The sequence below is a fragment of the Chlamydotis macqueenii genome, chromosome 8 (genome assembly GCF_036417535.1).
Source record: "Chlamydotis macqueenii isolate bChlMac1 chromosome 8, bChlMac1.mat, whole genome shotgun sequence".
Lineage (NCBI taxonomy): Eukaryota > Metazoa > Chordata > Aves > Otidiformes > Otididae > Chlamydotis > Chlamydotis macqueenii.
This window is the reverse complement of record NC_141563.1, coordinates 36,274,611-36,296,979: the sequence shown is the minus strand read 5'-3', so window position 1 is coordinate 36,296,979 and position 22,369 is coordinate 36,274,611. Positions and strand designations below refer to the sequence as shown.

Below are 22,369 nucleotides of genomic sequence, written 5' to 3'. Positions count from 1 at the left end.
ACTAAGTCAGATGGTTATAAACCTGCCACAGAAACATTGAACTCATGAATAAAGAGTTCTTTGAGGAAAAAAAAAAAAACAAAAACTGATGCATGTGAAGCAATACCACATATTTAACAGGAACTTTCAATTATAAAATAAACCCCAGAAGTCATATCAAGGAACTTAAAGTGAGGACTAAGCCCTGCTAGAAAATATATACCTTTAATCTTGCTTGTGCTCATCCTTTTTCTTGGAAAAGGCAGCAAGAGTTTAGAACCAGCGTACCAGAGACTGATAAGTCCCAGATATGTGCAGAGGAGGTTTTTTTTACAAAGTTTATTATTTTCCGCAATATTATTTTAAAATAAATGCAAAAGCAGTATCTCTGCTTCGTAAGGTATGAAGAAAAATATTTTTATTTACCCACTGCAAGCTCTTCTCAGTAAACAGAGTTGAATCTGATCTCATACTGTCTTTTGTATTGTGTAAATAGTTCTGCCGTGGCTGTATAAACAAACCTACTGATTAGCTTTTATTTCTTGACTTTCCGTAATTCATGATCCGTTTCCTCAAAGACGCGTCAGCCAATTTCTCTGCTTATTAAAATAACCACCACCTCTAATTGATAAATTCTATTTTTAAGATATTTCTGTATTCTAACACGACGGTTTGCGTAATCTGACTACATACAATTTGTGTCTGAGGTTAGGAAGCCATTGAAGCTTTTGTATCCCAGACTTTCACAGCGTAAGCAAAAGCTGTCACAAGCTGTCTAGTCCGCTGCGTCTCTGCTAGACAAGATCTGAAGAGGGACCACTAGAAAATAATTTTATATTTAGAACATCTTGAGACAAACATTGACAGTTTTCTTTCACTTCCCCGTGTAGCAGTGGTGTTCAGTGAACCAGAAAAAACCAATCCCCTACGTAACCCACACTAAAATGTATTTATTTATTTATTTTTAAAGGTGGGTTTTTTTTTTCCCTTCCTCAATATCTAAACTAAACCTTCCTGAAGTTTAATCCTCTTACTTTTTCATATACTTGAGAAAGACAGAAGACAGGTAGTTCCTCCTTTCAGAACTCCTTTGATGTATGTTACACTGTTGTCTCATACTGATCTTCCTTTAAGTAAATCAGCATTCCAGTTCTTTTCATCTTTCTCTATAGATCATCTTTTCTGGAAACCTGCTAAGGCTTACTGACCTCCTTTGGACTTATTCCTCCTGGTCGCTCTCTTTTCTGAAGAGCAATGCCCAAAGTACTCAAACCAAAGTCTTGGTAGTGCTATTTAGGGGGAAGAAATGTCTCACGTTTTACATGGGGCAGCCCTGTTGACACATCCCATAAGGTTGTTTGCCTTTTTCCTCCCAACAGCGTGCCTTTGTTGACTCAGGCTCGGTTTGCGCATCTCAGATCCCTCCTGCAGAACTTTTGTTTGTGCAGTAGATTATGTCTCAGTTAAGTGCCTTGCACTTGTCTTTATTGAACTGCAGCCTATTCATTTCAGATCACTTCAGCAGTTAGTCAAGATCATTTGAATTCTAGTCTTGTTCTCTAAGTGTTTGCAACTGTTCCTAGCCTTTTATTGTCTAAAGATTTAATATAACATGCACTTCTCAAATATTCAGTGACTCACTGAAAATATCAAATAGTTTTAGACTTCAGATGTACACTTGAACAACCACCCCACTTACGGTTGTCCAAACTGTAACTTGTTGACGACTGCTCTTTTTTCTGGGGGGGAAAGTTCCTTTCTCTCCAGCTGAACACTTCACAGTCATTTAATGTAGACTAGATTTCCCCTAGCTTGCTTAGGAGGCAGTCACATAAGACGGCATAAAAAATATAATTAAAGATAATATGCTATGATGTTATGAGTTTCCTGTATCTCTATGACTTCCCCTTACTACCACAAATGTTTTCTTGGTCATCCTGATGGACCTTCTTGGTTCCATCTGTTCTATCCTTTGTCTTTCAGATTTACCCCTGCCTGCTTGTGTTATTTTCTACAAGTCCTCTTCAGTAACTTAACCTAGCTTTCAATTCCAACTAAAGTTTCACATTACAGAGGAAAATATTATTTGCTCCTCTACTAACTTTCCTACCTTTAATTCACATTGGAACAGGTACTGCCCTGCCTTTCATGTATATTTTTTTTCCATGAAAATGCAAACTCTTCCCGGCAACTCTTCCCTTTAGGCTTGGCTTTCCATTTTATATTCACCATAATTGAGTTTATTTACGTTTTCTTTCTCAAATACTGCTGTGTTCTGCTCTTTTCTTACATCTTCACGTTCTTAAATGGTTCCTCTTTCTCAGTCCAGGAAAAAAAAAAATAAATCTAGAAGAACCTTTTCTCAAGATGTTAAACAGCGCTAGTTAAAAGGTCCTCATGCCCTAACTTCTTGTCAAAACACAGTAAACACTTACCTTGATCTTTTCTTCATATCTTTGCCCAAAGACTTCCAGTTACTTCACCTCTGATATATGCTGGATCTCTGCAAAAATCCTGTGCATCCTTGTGATAAAGACTTCATTCCTCCCATGCCTTCAGACCTCTCTGAACAGGTCTTTCCTTTCATGTCTGAATTATCTCACAAAGTTTCTATTTTGCCAGTGCAGTTATCATTTTGACTCAATGCAAAGATTTTCAGTTTCTCCATATTTTATTCATTAGTATACAAACATCCAGGATGTTACACAAACTGACCCATGATCTTCCTTCTTTTACTCCTGTAACTGTTATCTTGAGGGAGCTTCCTAGCTTTTGCACCTTTTCCATGTTTTCTAAATTTATACTTCACCATTTGGCCTCTGACATTGGTCCCTGCCCGCCTGAATTCAAAGGAATCCACTCCAGTTTAGCAGGCCTGTGACCCAAGATGATGATCTTCAGCCTCAGCACAGCATCCCCTCTTAGGACTTCACCCTTTGTGAAAGTGGAACATTTTTTGGAGAGTGTCTTTTTATAAATACAAACAACAAGGAAATTTATTTTCTCTCAGCCTCCACATTTCACCTCAGACTTTCTCCCTTGAAGCATTATAAAAATAACAAAGGTCCAGAAGCTTTTCAAAGAGTTTCACATTGAAGAACAACAAACTACCATAAAATACCAAGTCCCAAGTGTTTTTGCAAAGCACGTGATGAGACTTCAGTGACCTACATGCTTTGCAACTGACTGTGAGCAAGAAACATGTAACTGTAGATGAATTTTAACCGATAGAAGTACCTAATGTTATCTAGCCTTGAAGGTTTATTTATTTATTTTTAAAATGCAACAATAAAACAATTCCTTCCCTTGCACCAGTCATGCTGGATGCAGTCATATAGCCACTGGGTCAGCAAATAATGAGAGCACCCTGACGTCTTACACATAAAAGTGTTTATCTCCTGCACAGCTTCACATCCATATAGATATCTGTTGAGATGCTAATTTTGCTGGACCAGGTACTACTGCAACCAAGTCTCTTCTAGACTTGTAGAAACACCTGCAAACTTCCCACTCAGAAGAAAAACAAAACAAAACAAAACACAAGTTCTTTTCCTCCTGTAGTGAGAAAAAAAAAAAAAAAAAACTGCAGCCAAGAATGTTTTGCATTTAATCGCTCTGCACCTCTTCACCAGCATCCATGTCTAACCAGCCAACCGAAAGCTTGCTACTGCATTAAGACCACCAACAAAATTAAACTTTACCTTTTGTGCACTCACAGAAACGCTCTCTGCAATCTGCGTTGCAAATTAAAAGTTGCAGTGCTGGTAATTAAACCTGTTCTGTGCAAAAACAAATATGCTTTTTCCCCTGAAAGATTCATCTGTTTCCCACAGCTGTACATGTTACAGTTCTGTATTTTGACTGATGCAATAAATTGGCATCAAATACGGTAACAAACTAAGCTTTTAGTTGCAGAATAAAAAAAAAAATAGAGTCATCTTATGGCCAGAAGAAAGGATAATTGAATAGACATTAAAACTTATTAGACATACCGTTATCAAATACAACCAGGTAATTCGATGTATGTTCCTCCTTTGCTGAAAACCCCTAGCAGCTGCACGCTCAAATCTCCTCTCCAGACTGATGCAACTATATGAATTTAATAAAGATAATCCAAGAGACACACCTTTCTAATTTAGAGCAGAATAATTCCTTCCTATCATTCAGAAGTCCCCTGTTGATTCATTGGGTTATAGGACAAAAAGTTTAAGTGTTGCTCTGGACTGGAGAAACAACTGCAGTTCTGGGAGCATGCACATTTATCTTCCAGGACAGAATCATTCATCATTAGGTGTCCAAACCTCACTGCCAGCGATTCACCTTGGAAGCACACAGGAATGAATCACATCTGGTAACGGCAGAGATGCCGGCAGCAAAATAGGGATCTTAAAATGTTGAATCACTCCTAGAGATTTTATGCCACCGTCAAGAGAAACTGTTGAACAAGGTGTAGTACGACTGGATCTTCTCTTTTTTAAAGATCTGTACGACCTGTATCTTTGCCTCACACGTGGCAGGATAAGACCAGCCTGATTGCAGATGGTGGAACAGCTGAACCGTCCTGTCTGCAGAGAGTTACCGCAGAGCGCCCTGGTAACATGCTGTTAACGTGCCCACTTAATGAGAAGTGGGATTCCAAGTCCGTGTCTTTATATGAAACAATAAAATTCCTGTCTCTGACGCACAGGACAAGCACCTAAAAGGGAGTAGATCCTTCTCCTGAGAAGCAAATTCAAGTGAAATTATTGACAAACAGTTAAAAAGTTTTGTCTTTGGGGTTAAATTTAATATTAATGACAAACCTGCCTCACTGCAGAGCTGTATTAACCTTAAAGCTGTTCTCCAAGGAACTTCATTCTACCAATGCACTACAAGGGGATGCTTCTTCTCCCGAAAAAGCATGCAGGAAAAAACAGAAGGACAACAAGAAACAGATGAAAACCTTATGAAATAATAGGCTACTATTCAACAAAACTTTTACTTGAACTGTTTGGCTTTTCACTACAGTTTTCCTAGCATGAGCACTCCCGTCCTGGCTGACGAGGCCAGCGTCCCAAGATGGATGCGGCAGAATCTCGTGGCAAGTTGCTAAACTCCTGATGGAAACACACAGAAGCAAAGGGAAGAAATCACTGCCAGGCTCGCGTAAGAAGTGTTGTCCTCAGGATATTTACCCTCAGCTGCATATTCTAGATGCTCAGAAATGTGTACATTCAAATACTCCATTCCTAAAATATATAGAAAAAATTGGAGAGCGCACTAAATATATGTAGATGGTGATAGAAACTACCAGTGCCATCTTAAATGGAAATTTTTGAGCAAGAAAATAGTTGCAGAGGATGAAGTAATTCAGTGAGTCATATAGATAGAAATTACACAAAGCAGATAAGTCTCTGAGGATGAAGAGGCTGAAAATTATTCATGAGAGAAGTGTAAAAAGTTTGACTCATGCAACAAATTGCCCACTTTTGCATCATGCTTTTTTTCCACGCATTAATAATTCAAGTCGATAAGACACATCAGGTTTCTACATTTTTATGTTTCCTTGTGCTTTTAAGCTTCTGTGTTACTTCTGTTAACCATCTCAGAGTTTACCAAATAAGTCTGTCTGAAGTATCTATACAACAATACTAAAAATACTTAGGAACCACAGGCATTTTTGCAGGAAAAACATCTCATCTTCTGGACTCATCAGTGGCAAACTTGTTCACAAATGGACAAGCAGTGCACCAGCTCCCACGGGGAAGTTATCAAGACGACGATCAAGAACCAGGCTCTTCAACATGGTGCATGGTCAGAAGACAAGAGACAACAGGCATAAACTGAAATGAGAGGGTTCAGAAATGATAGAAAGAAAAACTTTTCCCCCCCATGAGTCAAGCAGTGGAACAGTCAAGCAGGAAGAACAGTCTCCATCCTTGGGGATTTTCAAGATCAGGATGATAAAAGCGTGAGCCACCTGGCCTTACCTCACAGCTGGCTCTGCTTGAGCAGAATGCTGTTTTAGAGAGTTCCTGAGGTCCCTTCTCACCTGAAATACCCAGTGGTCCCCATCAACCTGTGGGAGTTATATTGCACCATCAAGAGAAATAACGACAACTTAGTTGATGTAGGCTTTAAAAAAAAATAACTGAGAAAGAGATTAAAGGAAAAAATTTAAATACTTAAGTTCTCCCTTATGAATGCATTCCTGTACCTGTACACGTGCAGAGATGCATTTGATATTCTGTGTTATCCTGATGAAAGTTTTTCTCTTTCCTAAGGCAGCCAAGCTCACAAGGTTTAAGTTGAGGTTGTAGCTGGGAGGATAGCCTGAGCACAGCCTGAAAGGCTGCCTCAAGGGTGGTCCTGGATCTACACTGCAAATTTGCATGGCATCCTGGTGGCCATATGGACTTGTCAGCCAAGGCCTCCACTACTTGCACCACGGTTGTGTAGATTTGATTAGTTTGATCATGAGTGAGTCACTGGAACTGGTCTCAGCCCACCGGATACTCATTGGTAATACTGGCAATTCTTCTCATCTTGCCTGTTTAAATATAACCTCCTCTGGGCCAGTGATTTCCCTTGGAAACACTCATTCACTGCCCATCACAGTGAGTCCTGATCTCAGCTAATCAGCAATATCAAACCAGAGTTTTTACTAACAGCTTGAAGAAGATGACAACTGCCAGCAAGCGAGACTTAAGCTGCACCTACGTCATAACCCCAGCTGCACTGTGCACGGTAACATTGATTTTTCAGTGGGCTAGGTCAGATTACAGATACTACGCATACAATTTTCCTCCTTTCCGTACCTCACACTGTTCCCATGTGGAGAAGCAACTCAGCCTCCCTCCATCTCATCACGACCTGCGTAAGAGCCTTTCCCTCTCTGTCCTGGCCAGGTGAATTGCATCCAGAGTCTCCAGTTTTCTGTTTGCTGCTGCCCTTGCTCCTCGGGTGGCAGTCTTACAATATATTTGAGCCTCCTTCCCTAGCTGAAAGGTAGTTCTTGCCATTTATAAAAAGGCTTCACATCCATTTGTTCCTCCCTGCTGGCTCTCAATCTTTCCAGTCCTTTGGCAGGACTTTTCCTTCAGCCTGCCTGGGGGCTCAGGTCCTGTTGGCAGCCACTCTAAAAGCTTATCGAGGAGGCTTCTTCTCTTCACATCTCCTTCCCCAAATCCCACTCTTCCCAGCAGGGAGAAATCCTGCAGGACATATCCCACATTTAAAGCCTGAAGGTTACCTAAACCCCATAGAGAACGTAAGAGCTGCCAGATGCCGAGGTTGGACCCCAATCTCTTTGCCAGAGCCTGCTCAGCTTGTGATGCTCCCAAATGCTTCCGAATATGATCTTTCAGGAAACAAGCAGGGAAGTTTTCAAAATTGAAAAGATGAGCACAAAAATAATATATTCTTGATATTCATAAGATATGACTCTTCATTTATGCAAATCTGTAATTTATAACTAAAGAGAGCAAAGCTGACATTGCAGGGGACAGTTGGCTCTGACGGAAGCTGTGGCTGTGGCCAGCACCGGGTCGGGAAGGGCACGGTCACACCAGCTGCTCAGGTGGAGCGGGAGGAAGGGAGAGAGGAAGAGAGAGCGGCACTCAACGCACTTCTCGAGGGACGCTTCTCTCCCAGTCAGCTGGATCAGTGGAATAGGAGGGAGGAATATGTAATATTTCATAACATATTCTTAATTCTTTTTATAGTTAGGTAGCTCCAGCTGTTAGAAACAGAAGGGAATGCTCTCCAGAAAATTCACTAGGAGGAGTCTTCATCCCTTTTTCAGCCTTCAGATGGCTGCAGGAGAGGTCCCAGGTAATCAGTGCTGTCACCATTAACGAAGCCTGAGTGCCAAGTAGCCATCTGGCTAGAAGAAAATTCTGTGTGCATTCGGGGCAAATTGCAGCAAAAATACAAGTTTGGCAAAAAAAAAGTGTTCCTTCACCTAGCAGGCTCTGCGGTTTAACTTACATTTCGACACGTTATATGGGTTTGATATGTCTATTTACTGGGCTTTTAAATAAAAACACTAGTTACTATAGTAACATTTACATCATAGGTTGTACTTATGCTGCCTCTGAGATACAGAAAACCAATCTGCTACGTGAACCTTTGTACTTCACTTCTGCAATATTTTACATGACAAACCTGTTTTCTAATAAATCATCTTTTTCTCTAATTACTTTACTTCGCAGATTATAAATTAAAATAATTTGATCTAATTTTCTTTTAAATGACTAAGCCTCGTGTGTGGGAACATGAAACCTGTTCCAGGGGGAATGAGGAGAATGTATGTAGAAAGAAAATGTAGTATGGGGAAATAAGACAAATCTTGGTTTTGTTTTTTTTTTTTTTTTGTATTTTAGTTTTCTCTTGTAGGAATCGGGGTAAAATGACCCATTATTATTTCTTTAGACAAATAGTCTCCTCTGTAGCACTTATTTTTGCCTGTTAGAACAGCAAAGCAGCATGGCCCATTCTGAGCGCTGCCTCTGCTGTCCTTTCCACTATTTTCCCAGCCTCTTTCCCGTTGATTTGTTACCAAGTGCTTCTCTGTGCCTGCTATATTTGCACCCCTGCATACCTCAAAAAAGAGGAATTATAAAGAATGCAGCTCAACAGAGTAAAAGATCATTGGTGCTTTAGTCGGGGTTCTTGATTACAGTAAAAACACCTCTTGATCATGCATTTGCCTGGCAGAAATTAGGAAATCTAGAGAGCAGAGGAGAATGGAAAGGGACTTACGCAGAGCCAGAAGACACCTCTCCAATGGGTTGACTTGCTTTTTCCTTCCATTTCTCCTCCTGATGTATTCATTCATGTACTCAGTTCAGACTGTAGTGAAAATGGGCATGAAAGTGACAGCCAAAACACTGCTGGTCACGTAAAGTTATTCTTTACTGATGCTATAACCATGGAAAAAACACGATTTGCTTTTGGTTCAGAAGACAAGCATTGTTTAGTCTATTATCCCCATAATCCCTGCCAGGATGAGAGCGCTACTCAACTACATTTCAGTGAAAAGAAAGTAAACATCACTACTTTTTCCCTAAGTGGGTGGCAGTGGAAATCTATCTCCAGAAGCGCTTTATAAAACTTGGCACCAATCTGAGTATCTCAAATGTGTCATCTAGCACAGGGGATATGAATTCACAGAATATAACTGGCAAGAGAGATAAGTGATGGAGAAAATAAAAAGGTATTTTGAATAAATATCTTCATGAAAAAAAAACTAGGCCTTTTAGCAACTTAGACATTTCTAAACCTGGCAGAAGTTTAGCACATTGCCCAGAAACCCCATCTACTTCATGCCCATAATAAATGAAATCTCCACAATTTTTTCATGAAAGCAGGGGAAGTTAAGGAATGGACAAGAAGATTCTTACCCTCCTTGTCCCACCATCCCAAAAGGGAAGAAAAATCCTAAGTAGGAGAGAACATCACGCACCTCTTTCATAGCTCTTTTTGGATGCATTATTCTTCTCTAAAAAACGAAAGGATCACATGCCCATCCACTACAGCTTAAGAGGCCTTTTTACAGGAGGATAAAAAGGGCAGTCCAGAAAAGAAGCAAACCCAACAATGTCATTAGACTCACATGACTCCAGCCAGTCCTGTCGCTCATCTTCTACGATTCTGTCCTTTAAGTGTCTGGAAGGCCCCAGTGCTCTGCTCAGGAAATCAAGCCTTAATTCTGCCTCTTCTCCCACTCCCTACACGTTACCTTCTCCCAAGCTGTGTTGTAAATAGATCTTCCTTAGCCCACTCGCTGTGACCCCCAACTGCCTAGTCAAAGGCCGCCTCAAAATTTGTTTTCTCCAAAATTTCTACCCAGATTGATATTTAGACAGAATCAAATAAGGAGGAAGAGATTAAGTAGAATTTTGAGTGTTCGGATGGACTGTCATACCGTGGAGTCTTTGACAGTGTAAGTTCCTCCAGGTGGAATCCATCTGGTTTACGTGACTTGTAAAATATTGAGTCAACACCATGTAAAGGCAGTGATTAAACTGCAAACTGCCTGGGGACTCTCTGAATATGCATGACTAGAGTACACGATCCATGCAAAAGATTTCATTGCTACGCATTTGGAATGGGTGCATTGCTTCTGAGCGTCAGGGTGAGAAGTAGATGGAGATCATAGCGATATATAAACCACTGGCACGAGCCCTGCATGCATTCACGACATATCAGGAATACCTATTTCTGACCATAATCGCCTCAAGAATATGGTTAAAATCCTAGGAAGAGCCACGCAGCATTTTATTACACCAAGATGAATGCACTGTATTTTCAGGGCAGGCAGAACCCATCTTCAACGCACCGGTCAGCACGATGCGCTGCACAGCCCAGCATACCGTGTTCTTGTTATTACATACAACTCGGTTTGCACAGGAATTCAACTCCTTGAAGATACCAGGTGTGTTAAAAGCACTATTAGCAACAATTGCTATTTTGAGTGGTTTGTCAAGCAACTATTAAATAATTTCATGGGGCGGGCCTTTTGGCAGAAGCCCTTTGCTGAGCTATTTCAGCCTTAGAATCTTCTTCAGTGTATCATGGATCTGTTTCATAATCGAGTGTCTACAAAGGACGTGCTTTTTTCTCCTAAATTCTAGAAAATTGTGTAATTTGCACAAAAGTACCTGCAACAATGACAAATCTAAAAATCAGATTATTTTACCTAAATATTGAGCAAAGTCCTAGCACACTGCCTCCAGTTTTCAGCTACTAGTTTTTCAGTGTTGCTCCAAACCACATCTTTAGGCGCTAATTTTAAGGAGAATTCGGCATCTACCCTTGAGGACCTGGGTCTGTGTCTCCGAAATCTGGCAGTATTTCATCCATGTTAAGATGCACTGTGATCAAGACCTGTTAGAAAGCACATCTTACATCCATCTGAAAAACAGATATATTGGGTTGCTGAGACATTATGTGCAGCGGTGGAGACATTTCTGTCCCAGTAGCTTTTCAGAATCAGATCTGACAATTTCAAAACATCAGGGAATATTCCAACATAAGAGTCCAATAGTTTCGGAAGGAAATCAGAAAAATGGAGTGGAAAAAAAAAGTGGGGGAATGTGTGGACCCCTTTCTGTGCTGAGATGTCGACATTCTGCATGACTTAGTTTCTAGACAAATATAATGGATAAGAAGGCACAGCATGGGAAAACAGCATGAGGAAAAAAAATAGAAGGGTATAAAAAGAGTGTGTGGTAGAAAGACAGAGAAAAATGGGCTAGGAAGGGCCAGATACTGGAAGAAGCAAGAACAACACGCAGATGGATCCCACCAGGGCGGAAATGATGTGTAGAGATAGCCCTGGCACAGAGGAGGCGTGACCGAAGAGAAGACCATGGGATTCTGATAAGAGGGAAAGGGTCAGCAGGAAGACAGAGCCCCAGCGAAAGTGGGGCGTGAAGTCTCTGTGAAGGTTCTCACACTACGAGCAGAAAGCATCTACCCCTTGCCAGCAGGAAGGGTGCTATGTCCTCGTACTCAGGGGCTGGTGAGAGCACTTCTGGCTGCAACCCTGGATTTGGAAATTTTTGCCCTCGATACTTGGCAGGAAAACTTGGAGGAGTACAGCATGGGCAGCGAGCCAACACGCACTGCATTGGACAGCTGTTTCCTATTGTCGCCACCCCGGTTCTCAGTGCCATGCGGAGCAGGCTCAGGGTACGCTGACGCATGGAGGGAGGTGATCTGGATGGCACGTTTCATTCCCACATGAACTCCTCATGGGAAACGTTCCCTATTACCTCCCTTTGCCAACTGCTCTTCCTTCTGCACGAGGAGGTAAAGGCTGAGCCGCTGCCGACAGAGGAAGATGAGAAGGATGAGCAGGGAGGGAATCTGCCCTCTCGCTGCTTTCTGTTGGCAAGGACTCGCATAAACACCAGCAAGGAGAGCAGACATGAATTTCAGTCCTTCCACACGCAGACAAAAACCGGTGCTGTATGCAGACCAGACAAGACCAGTTTAGAGCAGATGAGAAGATTCAGCTACAGAACATACTTCAGTCTTTCACTTGTGTCCTATGCCTTGCATCCTATTTAAAATGTCACCGCCCTTTGTTTTGCATATTTAGAGGTACTCTGCACCTCTGAACATCAAGATTCTCCCTTATTCATTAGCTATTTTAACTAAAAGGTCTCCACTTGAAGTGCGTCAAACGCAAATCTACTTTGATTATTCAGTTCAGACAGGTTTTCCCTTCAGAAAGGTCGGATTTCATGCAGCGTTATTCCATCACGCGTCTCACTGCAGGACATCCGAACGGCTGCTAATCCTGCGGCACCCACAGGTGACCCCAGCTAAGCATCGCTTGCCTTTCCCTCCACCTTGCCACTTTTCATTTCTACCACTCCAGTTTCTTTGTACGTGGGTTAAAGAGAGATAAAATTGACTACTGAACACGATTAATAAAACTAACGTCAAAAGGTTTCATTTTGGGTAGGAAGTTTTGATCTTCAAATGGGAACACACCAGCCTAAATCCTGTTCCCACACTCAGTCTCCAAAATACAGTCATAACGGATGGCCTATTACTGCAATTTAAAAGTTTTCAGAAGGCCAGGGAAATGCTATCAAGTTAACGCGATTACTGAAAGCGCTACAGGAAAACACATATTGATTGATCCTCATAATGAGTTTACCTGCAGACTTCCTCATTACCTGCACATTACAGCAGAGATTTAGTGAAGAGAATACAATTAGCTCCAGGAACTTATAATACCTTACACCATAACTGAGAAGGGTTGTGTACAATAAAAACGGGCACTTAAATGTCAGACAAACAGATGGAAGAACGATGGTTTTACCCTTTGATTTCCTTACAAAGAATCAGAAAGCTCAGTATCTATTTGTAAATGATCCACCAAAATTGGCTTTATGTATATTTGTGTCTCTGGGTGTAATTATTCTTGTCACTAAAGAAAAAGGAGTACGCATAGATATCCGTGCTGTTATTAACGATGACTTCCATCACTTGTCAGAAGCACTCACTGTATAAACAGAAGATCAAACTAGAATTAATTGGGCCATTTTTCATATCAAATCAGAGAGGTATACATGTTAAAAATACCTGACAGCCCATAAAGTTTGAGAAACCATTTCTGAACAAACTTCACGCAGTGAAACACAGTAAGTCAAAAACACTGCCAGAGCATACGCTTTCAAGAATTATAAAGCAGACATGAGGAATCCTTTCACTAGTTAATGATCCATCCACCACCATCGTTGGTTTATCATCATGGAGTTGTTTAAAACATCCTAATGTCTCATTGCAAATACTAGCATTTATTTAATTATTAAAAACCAGAATACCAAAGAAAGAGATTGGCCACGGAGGGTGACACTGAGCCGTGTTACTAGAAACAAGGCCAAGCTGTGAAATCCTCTCCCGGAGTGAAGTGCCTTCTGTGGAAATACAGGCATATGGATTTGTGTAGCCAGCATCACCCCCATATCCTGTGCAGCACAGCCAGAAGAAACAGACCCTCAGACACAGACAGTATCACATAGACGTGACTCATCAGCACGCTCACAGATCGCCCTCAGACATGAAGGGATTCGGCATCTAACGGAATCCGGCCTCTTTCATCTCGCCTTCCCCATCCCATCCACCCCAACTGCAAATTCCCACCAGCTTCAAAAGAGGAGAACTTGAGCAGCAGCCAGTAAGTTACAACTATTGCAGCTTTTGTTTCTATGTTGTGGAAAGGCTGCCTTTTTTTGTTCGTTTTTAAGAGGGAAGATCGGTAACAAAGGCTCCTATTATATTGTGAAATACCAGTCTTAGGCAGGAATTAAATGAATTATGAAATCACAAGCCCAGATCAAACAGTCACAACAAAGGGTAAACAAAACATAAATGTCACGATCAATCCTCTTACTCCAAGCACATGCTTTGTAAAGCACGATAAATACTGTTTAACTTCTCCCCAAATCCTCAAGCAACCAAAAACATCGAAGCAGCATCTGTCATTTATTCATATTGACCAAGAAAATGAAAGCAACTTAGCCAGTATACTGGAAAATGAAGCTCCAAGCAGGTGATAAAAACAAAATTCGCAGACATCGATAGCCTCAGCTGACCTCCTGGACGTACCAGGAGACATCAGCATCCCTTTTGCCTCGAGCTCTGCTTAAGCCTCAGCATTTAAGGGTTTCAAGTGAACTATATCCAACCTGAGCTTGCATATGTTTTTCGGTTTTTGTGCGTGTGTTGCGTTAGGTTTTTTTAACTCCACAAAAGCAAGCAGTTAATTTTGTAAGCATTCCTCGGGAAAACATGCCATTAAAAATACAATGTTACAGGGGTAACCTCCACCACTGAATGCCAGTTCAGCCATCAGCAAGTAAACAGCTAACAGAGAAAATGCCAGGGTTTTGGATCACACTGCCTGGTAGGACTACTATAGCTACACACTTGAAATTCTTCATTTTAATAGACAGCAATGGTATGAGCATGTTTCACAAGAAGAAATCTTCCCCAGATGCAAAGACTGCAAAGCAAGACTATATTACATGCACTTTTGCACAATTATGTTCATGATACATAAATTACTTTATTAAACAAAGCCATAGGTTTAGTCTCACTTTGAAAACCATCTTCCTCCTACTATCTAAGGATTTTGTGGGAGGAAATAGTATGGTTTTGTAATCCCTGTGCTCTCCCTAGCACAGGGAGCCACAAGGATCTCCAAGTGTCGAGGGCCAGCGGGAAGAAAGCCACCTGCACAGGCAGACAAGGGGTGATCACCCTCACAGGAGAGGAACTGGGGAACAATCAACCAGTCCATTTAAAATGAGCCATTAGAAAGCAGCAGTATCCAGAACACTTGTTCATATCTAGAACTCGTCTATGGGAAGTAGTAATTCCAAAAAAATAAGCGAACCACCTCCAGTTGAAGTGCTAGTCATGGGGCACCAACAACTGCAACCAATTTTTGAAAATAACCCAGAGACACGGCTGAAATAAACCTCAACCTGAAGAGCAAAAGCAAAACAATAAAACAAGAGATAAATATAGGAACAGGCCACTGGAGAAAAAGTTTATCTAAGAATGCCCAGCTGATCCTTAACATTTAATCACAATTCACCAGTCAATGCTTCCTTACCTGTTTTATCAAGAAACACTTCCCTGGAAAGCCCCCTAGTACATACTGGCCAGGTATTTGCAGAGGCCACTTAAACAAATCAATTAGTCATTAGTACCTGGTGTGCATCCAGCTTAATGAAATAGTCTTTTCAGCCGTTATCACAGATCAGAAACAATCCCTGCAGAGCAAACAATGCAGTATCTTAAAAGTTGGGCTGAGTTAACAGTTGAGATCAGGGTTATAGAGATCATTTTAGAGCTTTACATAATTTTCAGGTTAACAATAAACATCTACATGAGGCGTACTAGGACAAGTTTTGTTTGGTTAACTCCTGGGTATTAATGGGCTTACATTAATCCCATGAAATTAATGTTTGTTTAAAATTTTTAGAAAGTTACCCGAGGTCATAACTAGTTCAGAAGGCTACCAGCTTTCTTAACAGACTGACCAGACTCTACAAAACCAGTGCAAGACTGTGATCAGTACCCCCTGCTCCTGACCCCTTATGCGTATTTTACTTTTTTTCCTCCAGCTGAGAGTGACGGGGAACAGCTCTGTTGGCTGCGAAAACAAGCAGGTACAAGAACAAGGGTGGGATGGATAGGAAATAAATTATACCATACAGATAATACTAGCAAATCCAGGACCAGGTTAAATAAGGGAGCTCAGGAATGAAGCCTACAGCCTGAAGTTACTCTGTATGCAAAGCATGAGCTGGACTAGGCAGCACAGAACAGCAATCCTAAATATTCATTTTCCAAAACAGGGAAAAGCCAGCAGCTAGCTGGTTCAAAGTGCAAGTATACTCACCTTCCCCAAAGCTCAGAGGCTCACACCATCGCTGTAAACAGAAGGCATCAGCTATTCAGAGCACAGACGCTACAGCCTTCATCTGACGACGGGTGCTTTCACAAATCGATTCAAACAACTGAGCAGGCTTCATTTTCACAAGCAGCGGTGGGATCAAAATCATGCACTTAATGTATTCACCAACTTAACTGCAGGAGTACTGACCTAGCAAAGGAGGAGAGCCGTGGTGCCCTCCGCATCCCTGCCCAGCAGTAAGACGCTGAGCAGCTGTGTCTTACTCTGGACTCTTTTGAAGCAAGGAAAGTGGAAGAGGTCGAGTACGACCTGACATACCAGCTTTTTTTGGATGCTTTGTAAGAAAGAGATAAGCGACGACAGTCCACCTGCATATTTCAGTACGGCCTCTACAATACATTCTAACGCACGCCCCAACAGTAATTCCACCTATTGCAATGAGATCACGGCTTCTGAAATTTGTTCATCGTACCATTTATGCCATTATGAAAGCACCACGGGATACGTTTTCTCTTTTCTTTCCTCTTGCACAACGGTCTGTTGTCACCTCTTGAAACTTAAGACAGACAAATACTTCAGCATCAGATACGTTTATTAGACAATTCAAAAAGTCAGTTTTGTTAGACAATTTGAAAAGAAAAGTAGAATATGTTTTAATACTTCATCATCTCAAGAACTTGGCAGTCACAGAAAATAAAAATAGTGTTTACAAAAGTTACAAAAGCTGCACTGCATTCCGAATTACAGAAAACACGATTAGTTGACAAGAAAGCTTTATAAAATGCAGTAACAGATTTTCAGCTGATTATGAAACATAGTGATATTGCCATGTAGATGAATTCCCAAAATCAGTATAGTATTGAAATTAAGGCACTTTGGATACATAGTATTCACTTCCATATAGGAAAACAATTTCAGAGAAACCACAATAAATTGCTACTGGTAGGTAATGACGGTATGCCCAGTACTGGCCATCGAAGCACCAGATTTGTGTGAATGAGTGAAGCTCTTGATAAAAAAAAAGCATTGATTTTTTTTTTTCTTACCCTATTTGATATCGAAGACTCATTCAAGCAAATTTACTTTTAAAGAGGTCAAGGAAGATTTCCATGATTTAAACACCATTAAACATAATTTTAAAAGTTAAACATTTTAAAATGAAAGTCCGTGGTGAAAACTGCATGAAGTTCACATTAAAGATTAGTGCACGTAGCTGCTTCAAAAAGGAAAAAAAAAAAAAAAAAAAAAGCATCAACTTTCTCCATTCAATATTTACCTGCCATTCCACGAGGTACCCACCAACCACAGTAACATCAAAGGAAATACCATACCACAGAATAATTTGGCGAAGAAGCAACCTCTCTTCAAGACTGCACTTTCTAGTCCTCCTTTTCGCTTTAGATTGTCGTGTGTTTACTGCCTGTATCCCAATCTGCCACAAGCACACTATTTACCACCAAATCTACAACAGGTTCTACCAATAATGATTCTCTAATTTAAATAACAATTCATCTCAGCTGTTTTTCACACCATTGTCTTGAAAGAAAAATTTCATCAGTAACTGAGTAGTTTTGTAGACTTCTATTGCAGCCTTTGGTACATAAATTCTAAGGAGTAAAAATACTCAAGAATCTAACCCTGCAAGCACACAAGTACTTGAGCAGGAGTTAAGTGGAATTATTAGCAACGACTTTAGGCCTTGACAGGATCAGGCGCTTACATTTTGTATTATTGTTGCCGGTTTACTTCACCAATTTGAACGAAAAATGCCATTGTATAGGGAAAGAAAGCGACTTCTTCAAAAATCGAGCAGGACTTACACGTGGAAAGTATGTTTACTTTAAGCAACTTGGCTGACAATTACAACAAATAATTTCCACAGCAGTACTTTACAAATCAGTAGGGTCCAACAGATTTCACCTGAAGTGAAAGAGACACGGTAAGAGAATTTCTTTATGCACAGCATCTTTCCAAGTGTATCCTGCTATGTCTTTGATGAAGCATTAACATCCAGAAAACAAATGTCCTTTTACGTTAATTCTTCTTTTACAAGAATGACAGCCTAGACACACCTCCATACAAAACACAGCTACCCAGCATTCCTCAGCACTGAAGTGCCCACCTTACCCTCATCTGAAGTTTAAATTTAAAACACGTAATTAACCTTTCTGAAATATGATATTCCATTCCTACTTAAGTGATGTTACGTTACTTGGACCACAGAATGATTTCTGTACCCGTCTTCTAGGGCACTGAGCACGAACAAAAGACCGAGTATTGCAGCGCTCACGTAACATTCATTAATTTTTTGAAGCTTTGCTCTGCACAGCAATCCACAGGACACCATTTTGCAGTACACAAATATTGAGAGAGTTTGGAGAGCAGCATAAGTGGTTCCATACAACTTAAGGGACAAAAAGCACTGCGTTGGTGAAGCTGCCGCATCTTGTAGGGTGGATTCCATTCCCTCCTTTTACAATGTCCCTCATGGCTACACAGGGCAACAGCGGTCAGCTACAAACTAGCTCACACAACCATAACACACTCATTTGCAATCTGCTACTCTAAAGAACTTGCAATAATAAAGCATATTCTGTGCAGGAATTCGGGTTCTTACTTCACAGAGCAGAAACCTCTTCATGTCCATTTTTCCATGAAAAAATTAACTGAGGTGTCTCTTCCTTTACCCCTTTGAGGACTACCAAAATGTCTTCTAGCGTTAGGGTTGAATGCGTTTTTACAAAACTACGTGCCTCCACAATTACTGTCAAACAGTAATAAAGTTTACTTTTATAAGTGTGATTATGTGACTGTTCACTTGGATAATGCCATTTAAAAATATAGTGTTTTAATAGAACAATCTCGTGTTACAGACTTAAAAATAGTAGTTGAATTAAGTGTGTTTTAAAAGCAATAAGAACTGAGGAGATAACAAGCCCTACCCAGCAGAACACTCCTTTGCAATGCAGGCATTTCACACACAATACAGTTGTGTACTACATTGTGATTTTAAGCGTCCTGAGCAACTTTCTTCCTTTGTCAGCCTTCATAAGAGAAGTAATGTCAGCTCTAAGCATTAAAGAGGCATTAAAGTATATTATTCCCAAAATACATCCACAGTTATTAAGCTGAATAGAGACAAAGCCTGAGTATCTTGCAGGGGAATTATTTTTTTAAATGAACCATAAGTGGAAGGACGGATTTTAACAAGGGTTATAAGAGTTGGCATAACCTATGTTTGTTTCTATGTTATCAAGAAAAAAAACCCCACAAAAATTACAATTACTCAAATGAAAAGCAAGTACTGAGTCATCCCTAATCAAAGCAGAAAGATCAATCAAGTTGAACAATACCAAGCAGGATAATCTTTATATTGTCCTCTTTTGATTACATGGCTAAAAACCAACAGGCATGCTAGTATCAGTGATACTACTGTGAATAACACAAAAGTTAATGCATACATAGTGAAACAATGAGTAAAACAGCTTATGTTTTGTAAACTTATTTGGGGACAAGTTTGCAACAGTGACTCCAGCTTTTACTGGATGTATTAAGAAAGCCTTAAGGGCCTTTTCCCTTTGGCTGAAATGCATTTTTAAAAAGCATGTTATGATGGATAACGTAAAACTACGTGCAGAGGCACAGACATACATCTCGGCGTGCACACACGCACACACATGTTATAATATACACACATATACACACACAGCGTATACAGACGGTGACACATGCTGCAAAATATTACCGGCAGAGCGATGTCCTACCACTGTTCCCAGCTAAAGTCATCTCCTCTACCAAACACAAGAAAAAAGCCTAAAATGGTAAGGAAAATGACTGCATTGCCAGCCAGCACCAGGCCACAGGCTCCCCATTTGATCTGAAATGCAAGGAAATGAAACAATCAAAGCGGTTCTTATAACACAGGTTCAGGCCAGTTATGTATATAAACTGAACGAAATACTACAGAAAGGTGCTAAAAGCATAAAGAAAAGAGACAAACAATAAATGATACCCTTTATGTGACCAATTATTCAATTAGTAACCACTCATATTACTAATAGAACACTTTAACAGACAGGCTAATAATGCTGTTTTAGAACAAAATAATTCCCTTGCCATACAAACCACTCAAACATACCTAAGTCATAGAAAAAAATCTGGTGAAACTAGTGCTCTCCTTTAATTGCTACGCAACAAAATAAAAGATGCCTTTCAAATAAGTGCCAGTAACACGCACGAAAGGCAGTGCGTGGTCTTATAGGTAAATAGCTTGCTTTAACGACCTGTCCGACTAAGTTTACTCAAATAAGCGGCATTTACCCTCAAAATATATGGCTGGGAGTTAGAGTTCCCCCTCGTGGTCACTTCTGGTTCTCCCTACCGCCAGGTCCGCAACGTAAAACCGAAAATGCAGCGTCACGGAAATCGTGCATGACAAATACATTAACGCAAAGCACACAAGTTTTAAGCAAAACTGAAAAACTGAAGGGGAAGAACAACGAAACACTTAAAAATGTCCTCCGGTCGTTTCGGAGACAGGATGAAAGAGTTCTTTGCCTCGCAAAACAAACGTGACAAAATCTCACCGCTGAAGAGCAGTTCAGAAAGCAAAGAGAAAAGAAGCTAGCAGAATTTCCTCAGAGTTTGAGGGGACAAAGCATGAGCTTGGGAAATGCTTTGAAAACCAGAAGTGCAGCTCTGGAAGTTTGGCTTTTTATCTTTTAACTGATAATGCACTCCAGTCACCAAGTTCGCAGCATCCTAAATGGAGAAAGCAGACATTCTGAGACAAAAATGAAGAAGGTGGAGCAAAAAGCGGTGCAAAAGTTGATGAGACAGAGAGGTATGAGATGCAGGAGGAGAAAATATCTTGTACGGGACCAAAACAAATCTGGAAAAAAAACCCAGCTAAAAACTTTCCGGTCATGCAAGTCCTTTGTTCAGGTCAAAAAGCAGCACCGACAGACAAAATTTCAGCAGTGATTATTTTCTTCAGAATCTCAAAACAGCACCGTAATGAAATTAAAGAGGATTTACAAGCAGCAACAGTGCATTTAAAGATGATACTCAGTAACTGATGTCTCACAATAAAAACTAGCAAGCAGCACTTACCGCTTCAACCCGTGCAAGGATTATAGGAAATCCAAAAGCAGAAACAACAATTCCAGTCGTGAAGAAATACGCCAACTCCCTACAGGCGCTGCTGGCCGCATCGCTGTCATCGCTTACTCTTTTTGCAATGAAGTGGGGAATGGGGCAGATGAAGTAAAATATTAAGACAAACAGAGGCCAGTATACACTGAGGTGGGAGGAAAAAGGAAAGACACAATCAGTTTAGATGAATGCTTCGATAAAAAGTATCTTCTGTTTAGAAAAAGTAACCCTACTTCACGGTTTGAGAAGTGGATTACGTGATTTAACCACCAGCTTTCACCCAAAGGGGCAATCCCACCTCGGTCTCCCTGCACACCGGGCACAAGCACTCGTACGGCCTCGCGTAGAGCAGGACCCACTCTCTCGCACGACCCAGCGCTAATTTATTTTACACTTGCATCACCTTGCCCACTCGACTCACACCACCGCCTCACAAAAACGACAGCCACCACACAGAGAAGAGGAAACGCATGCAAGCAGAGTGGGAACCAAGAGCTGTTCCAAATTAGAGGGATTCTGGAGGCTAAAGAAGCCAAGTGTGAGGGCACACACTCGCACGCTCTGTGTTTATTTTTATGTATTATCTGGATTTTTAAGTGTAATAGGCAACTCACTTGGAGTCTTGGGGTAGGAGGGTTGTTTAAAGAAAGAGGGAAGTAAGGGAAAGAACTGTGCAAGGTTAAAAATGGGTGTTTAGCAAGATGGCACCGCTTTTCCTGAGAAAGCATAGAGCTGTTTTCAATTTTTTTTTTTTAATGGAAATGCAAATACTGGCTAAGGAGGTGGTATTTCACCACAACAAACTGCCATATGCCAAGAGCCAGAAAGCGGGCAAGTGCTGGAAGATAACGGGAGCCGAACAGCTCGGTTAAGCGGGATGAACACCTCAATTAACACATCTCCAGACGGGGAAGTTTCGGAAACGACGCCGGCCCGCTCACCCGTAGTACTCCAGGGCGCAGCCCAGCATGAGGAACGTCAGCCCGATGGCCCCGCTGAAGGACAGCGCCACGAGAGCTGTAACGGCACAAGGCGGGGGGTAGGGGGTGTGAGGCGGCAGCCGCCTCACCCGCTACCGGTCAGCCCGCCCGCCCCGCCCCGGTACCTTTGATGCCCGCCATGTTCGGGGCCCTGAACGACGCCGAGCTGAGGTGGTCACTTCCGCCTACCGCCCGCGTAACCCCGCCCCCCTCCTGCACCACGTGACCGGCCGCCTTAAAGGCAGGGGCGGTGCCACCCATGAGGCGGGAAAGGGGGCGGTGCGCGCGCTGTAAGGCCGTCGCCATGGTTACGGGGCGGTGTTGTGCT

The 22,369-nt window shown here is 41.3% G+C and overlaps 1 protein-coding gene across 2 annotated transcripts; it reads right to left on the bottom strand.

The window, feature by feature from the left end:
* Positions 1 to 16,481: 16,481 nt before the first annotated feature.
* Positions 16,482 to 22,220, bottom strand: LEPROT (leptin receptor overlapping transcript). 2 transcript variants are annotated; one of them, XM_010116165.2, is made up of 4 exons: positions 22,167 to 22,220; positions 22,003 to 22,078; positions 21,020 to 21,206; positions 16,482 to 19,784 (listed from the first exon to the last, which is right to left on the bottom strand). In XM_010116165.2, the coding sequence occupies exons 1-4, from the start codon at positions 22,180 to 22,182 to the stop codon at positions 19,668 to 19,670; spliced, it is 396 nt and encodes a 131-aa protein (XP_010114467.1). In that variant the 5' UTR covers positions 22,183 to 22,220; the 3' UTR covers positions 16,482 to 19,667. The 2 variants fall into 2 exon arrangements, with proteins under 2 accessions (XP_010114467.1, XP_086609585.1); XM_086753459.1 differs by lacking the exon at positions 16,482 to 19,784 and adding an exon at positions 19,791 to 20,668.
* Between the last annotated feature and the right edge of the window lie 149 nt (positions 22,221 to 22,369).

Bases quoted from the DNA above. Each gene is read 5' to 3' on its own strand.
- LEPROT (XM_086753459.1), bottom strand. The intron at 21,207-22,002 runs GTGAGCGGGCCG...CTCCCACCTCAG, and splicing joins TGCGCCCTGGAGTACTACGG to TGTATACTGGCCTCTGTTTG. The intron at 20,669-21,019 runs GTAAGTGCTGCT...TTCTCCATTTAG, and splicing joins TCCTTGCACGGGTTGAAGCG to GATGCTGCGAACTTGGTGAC.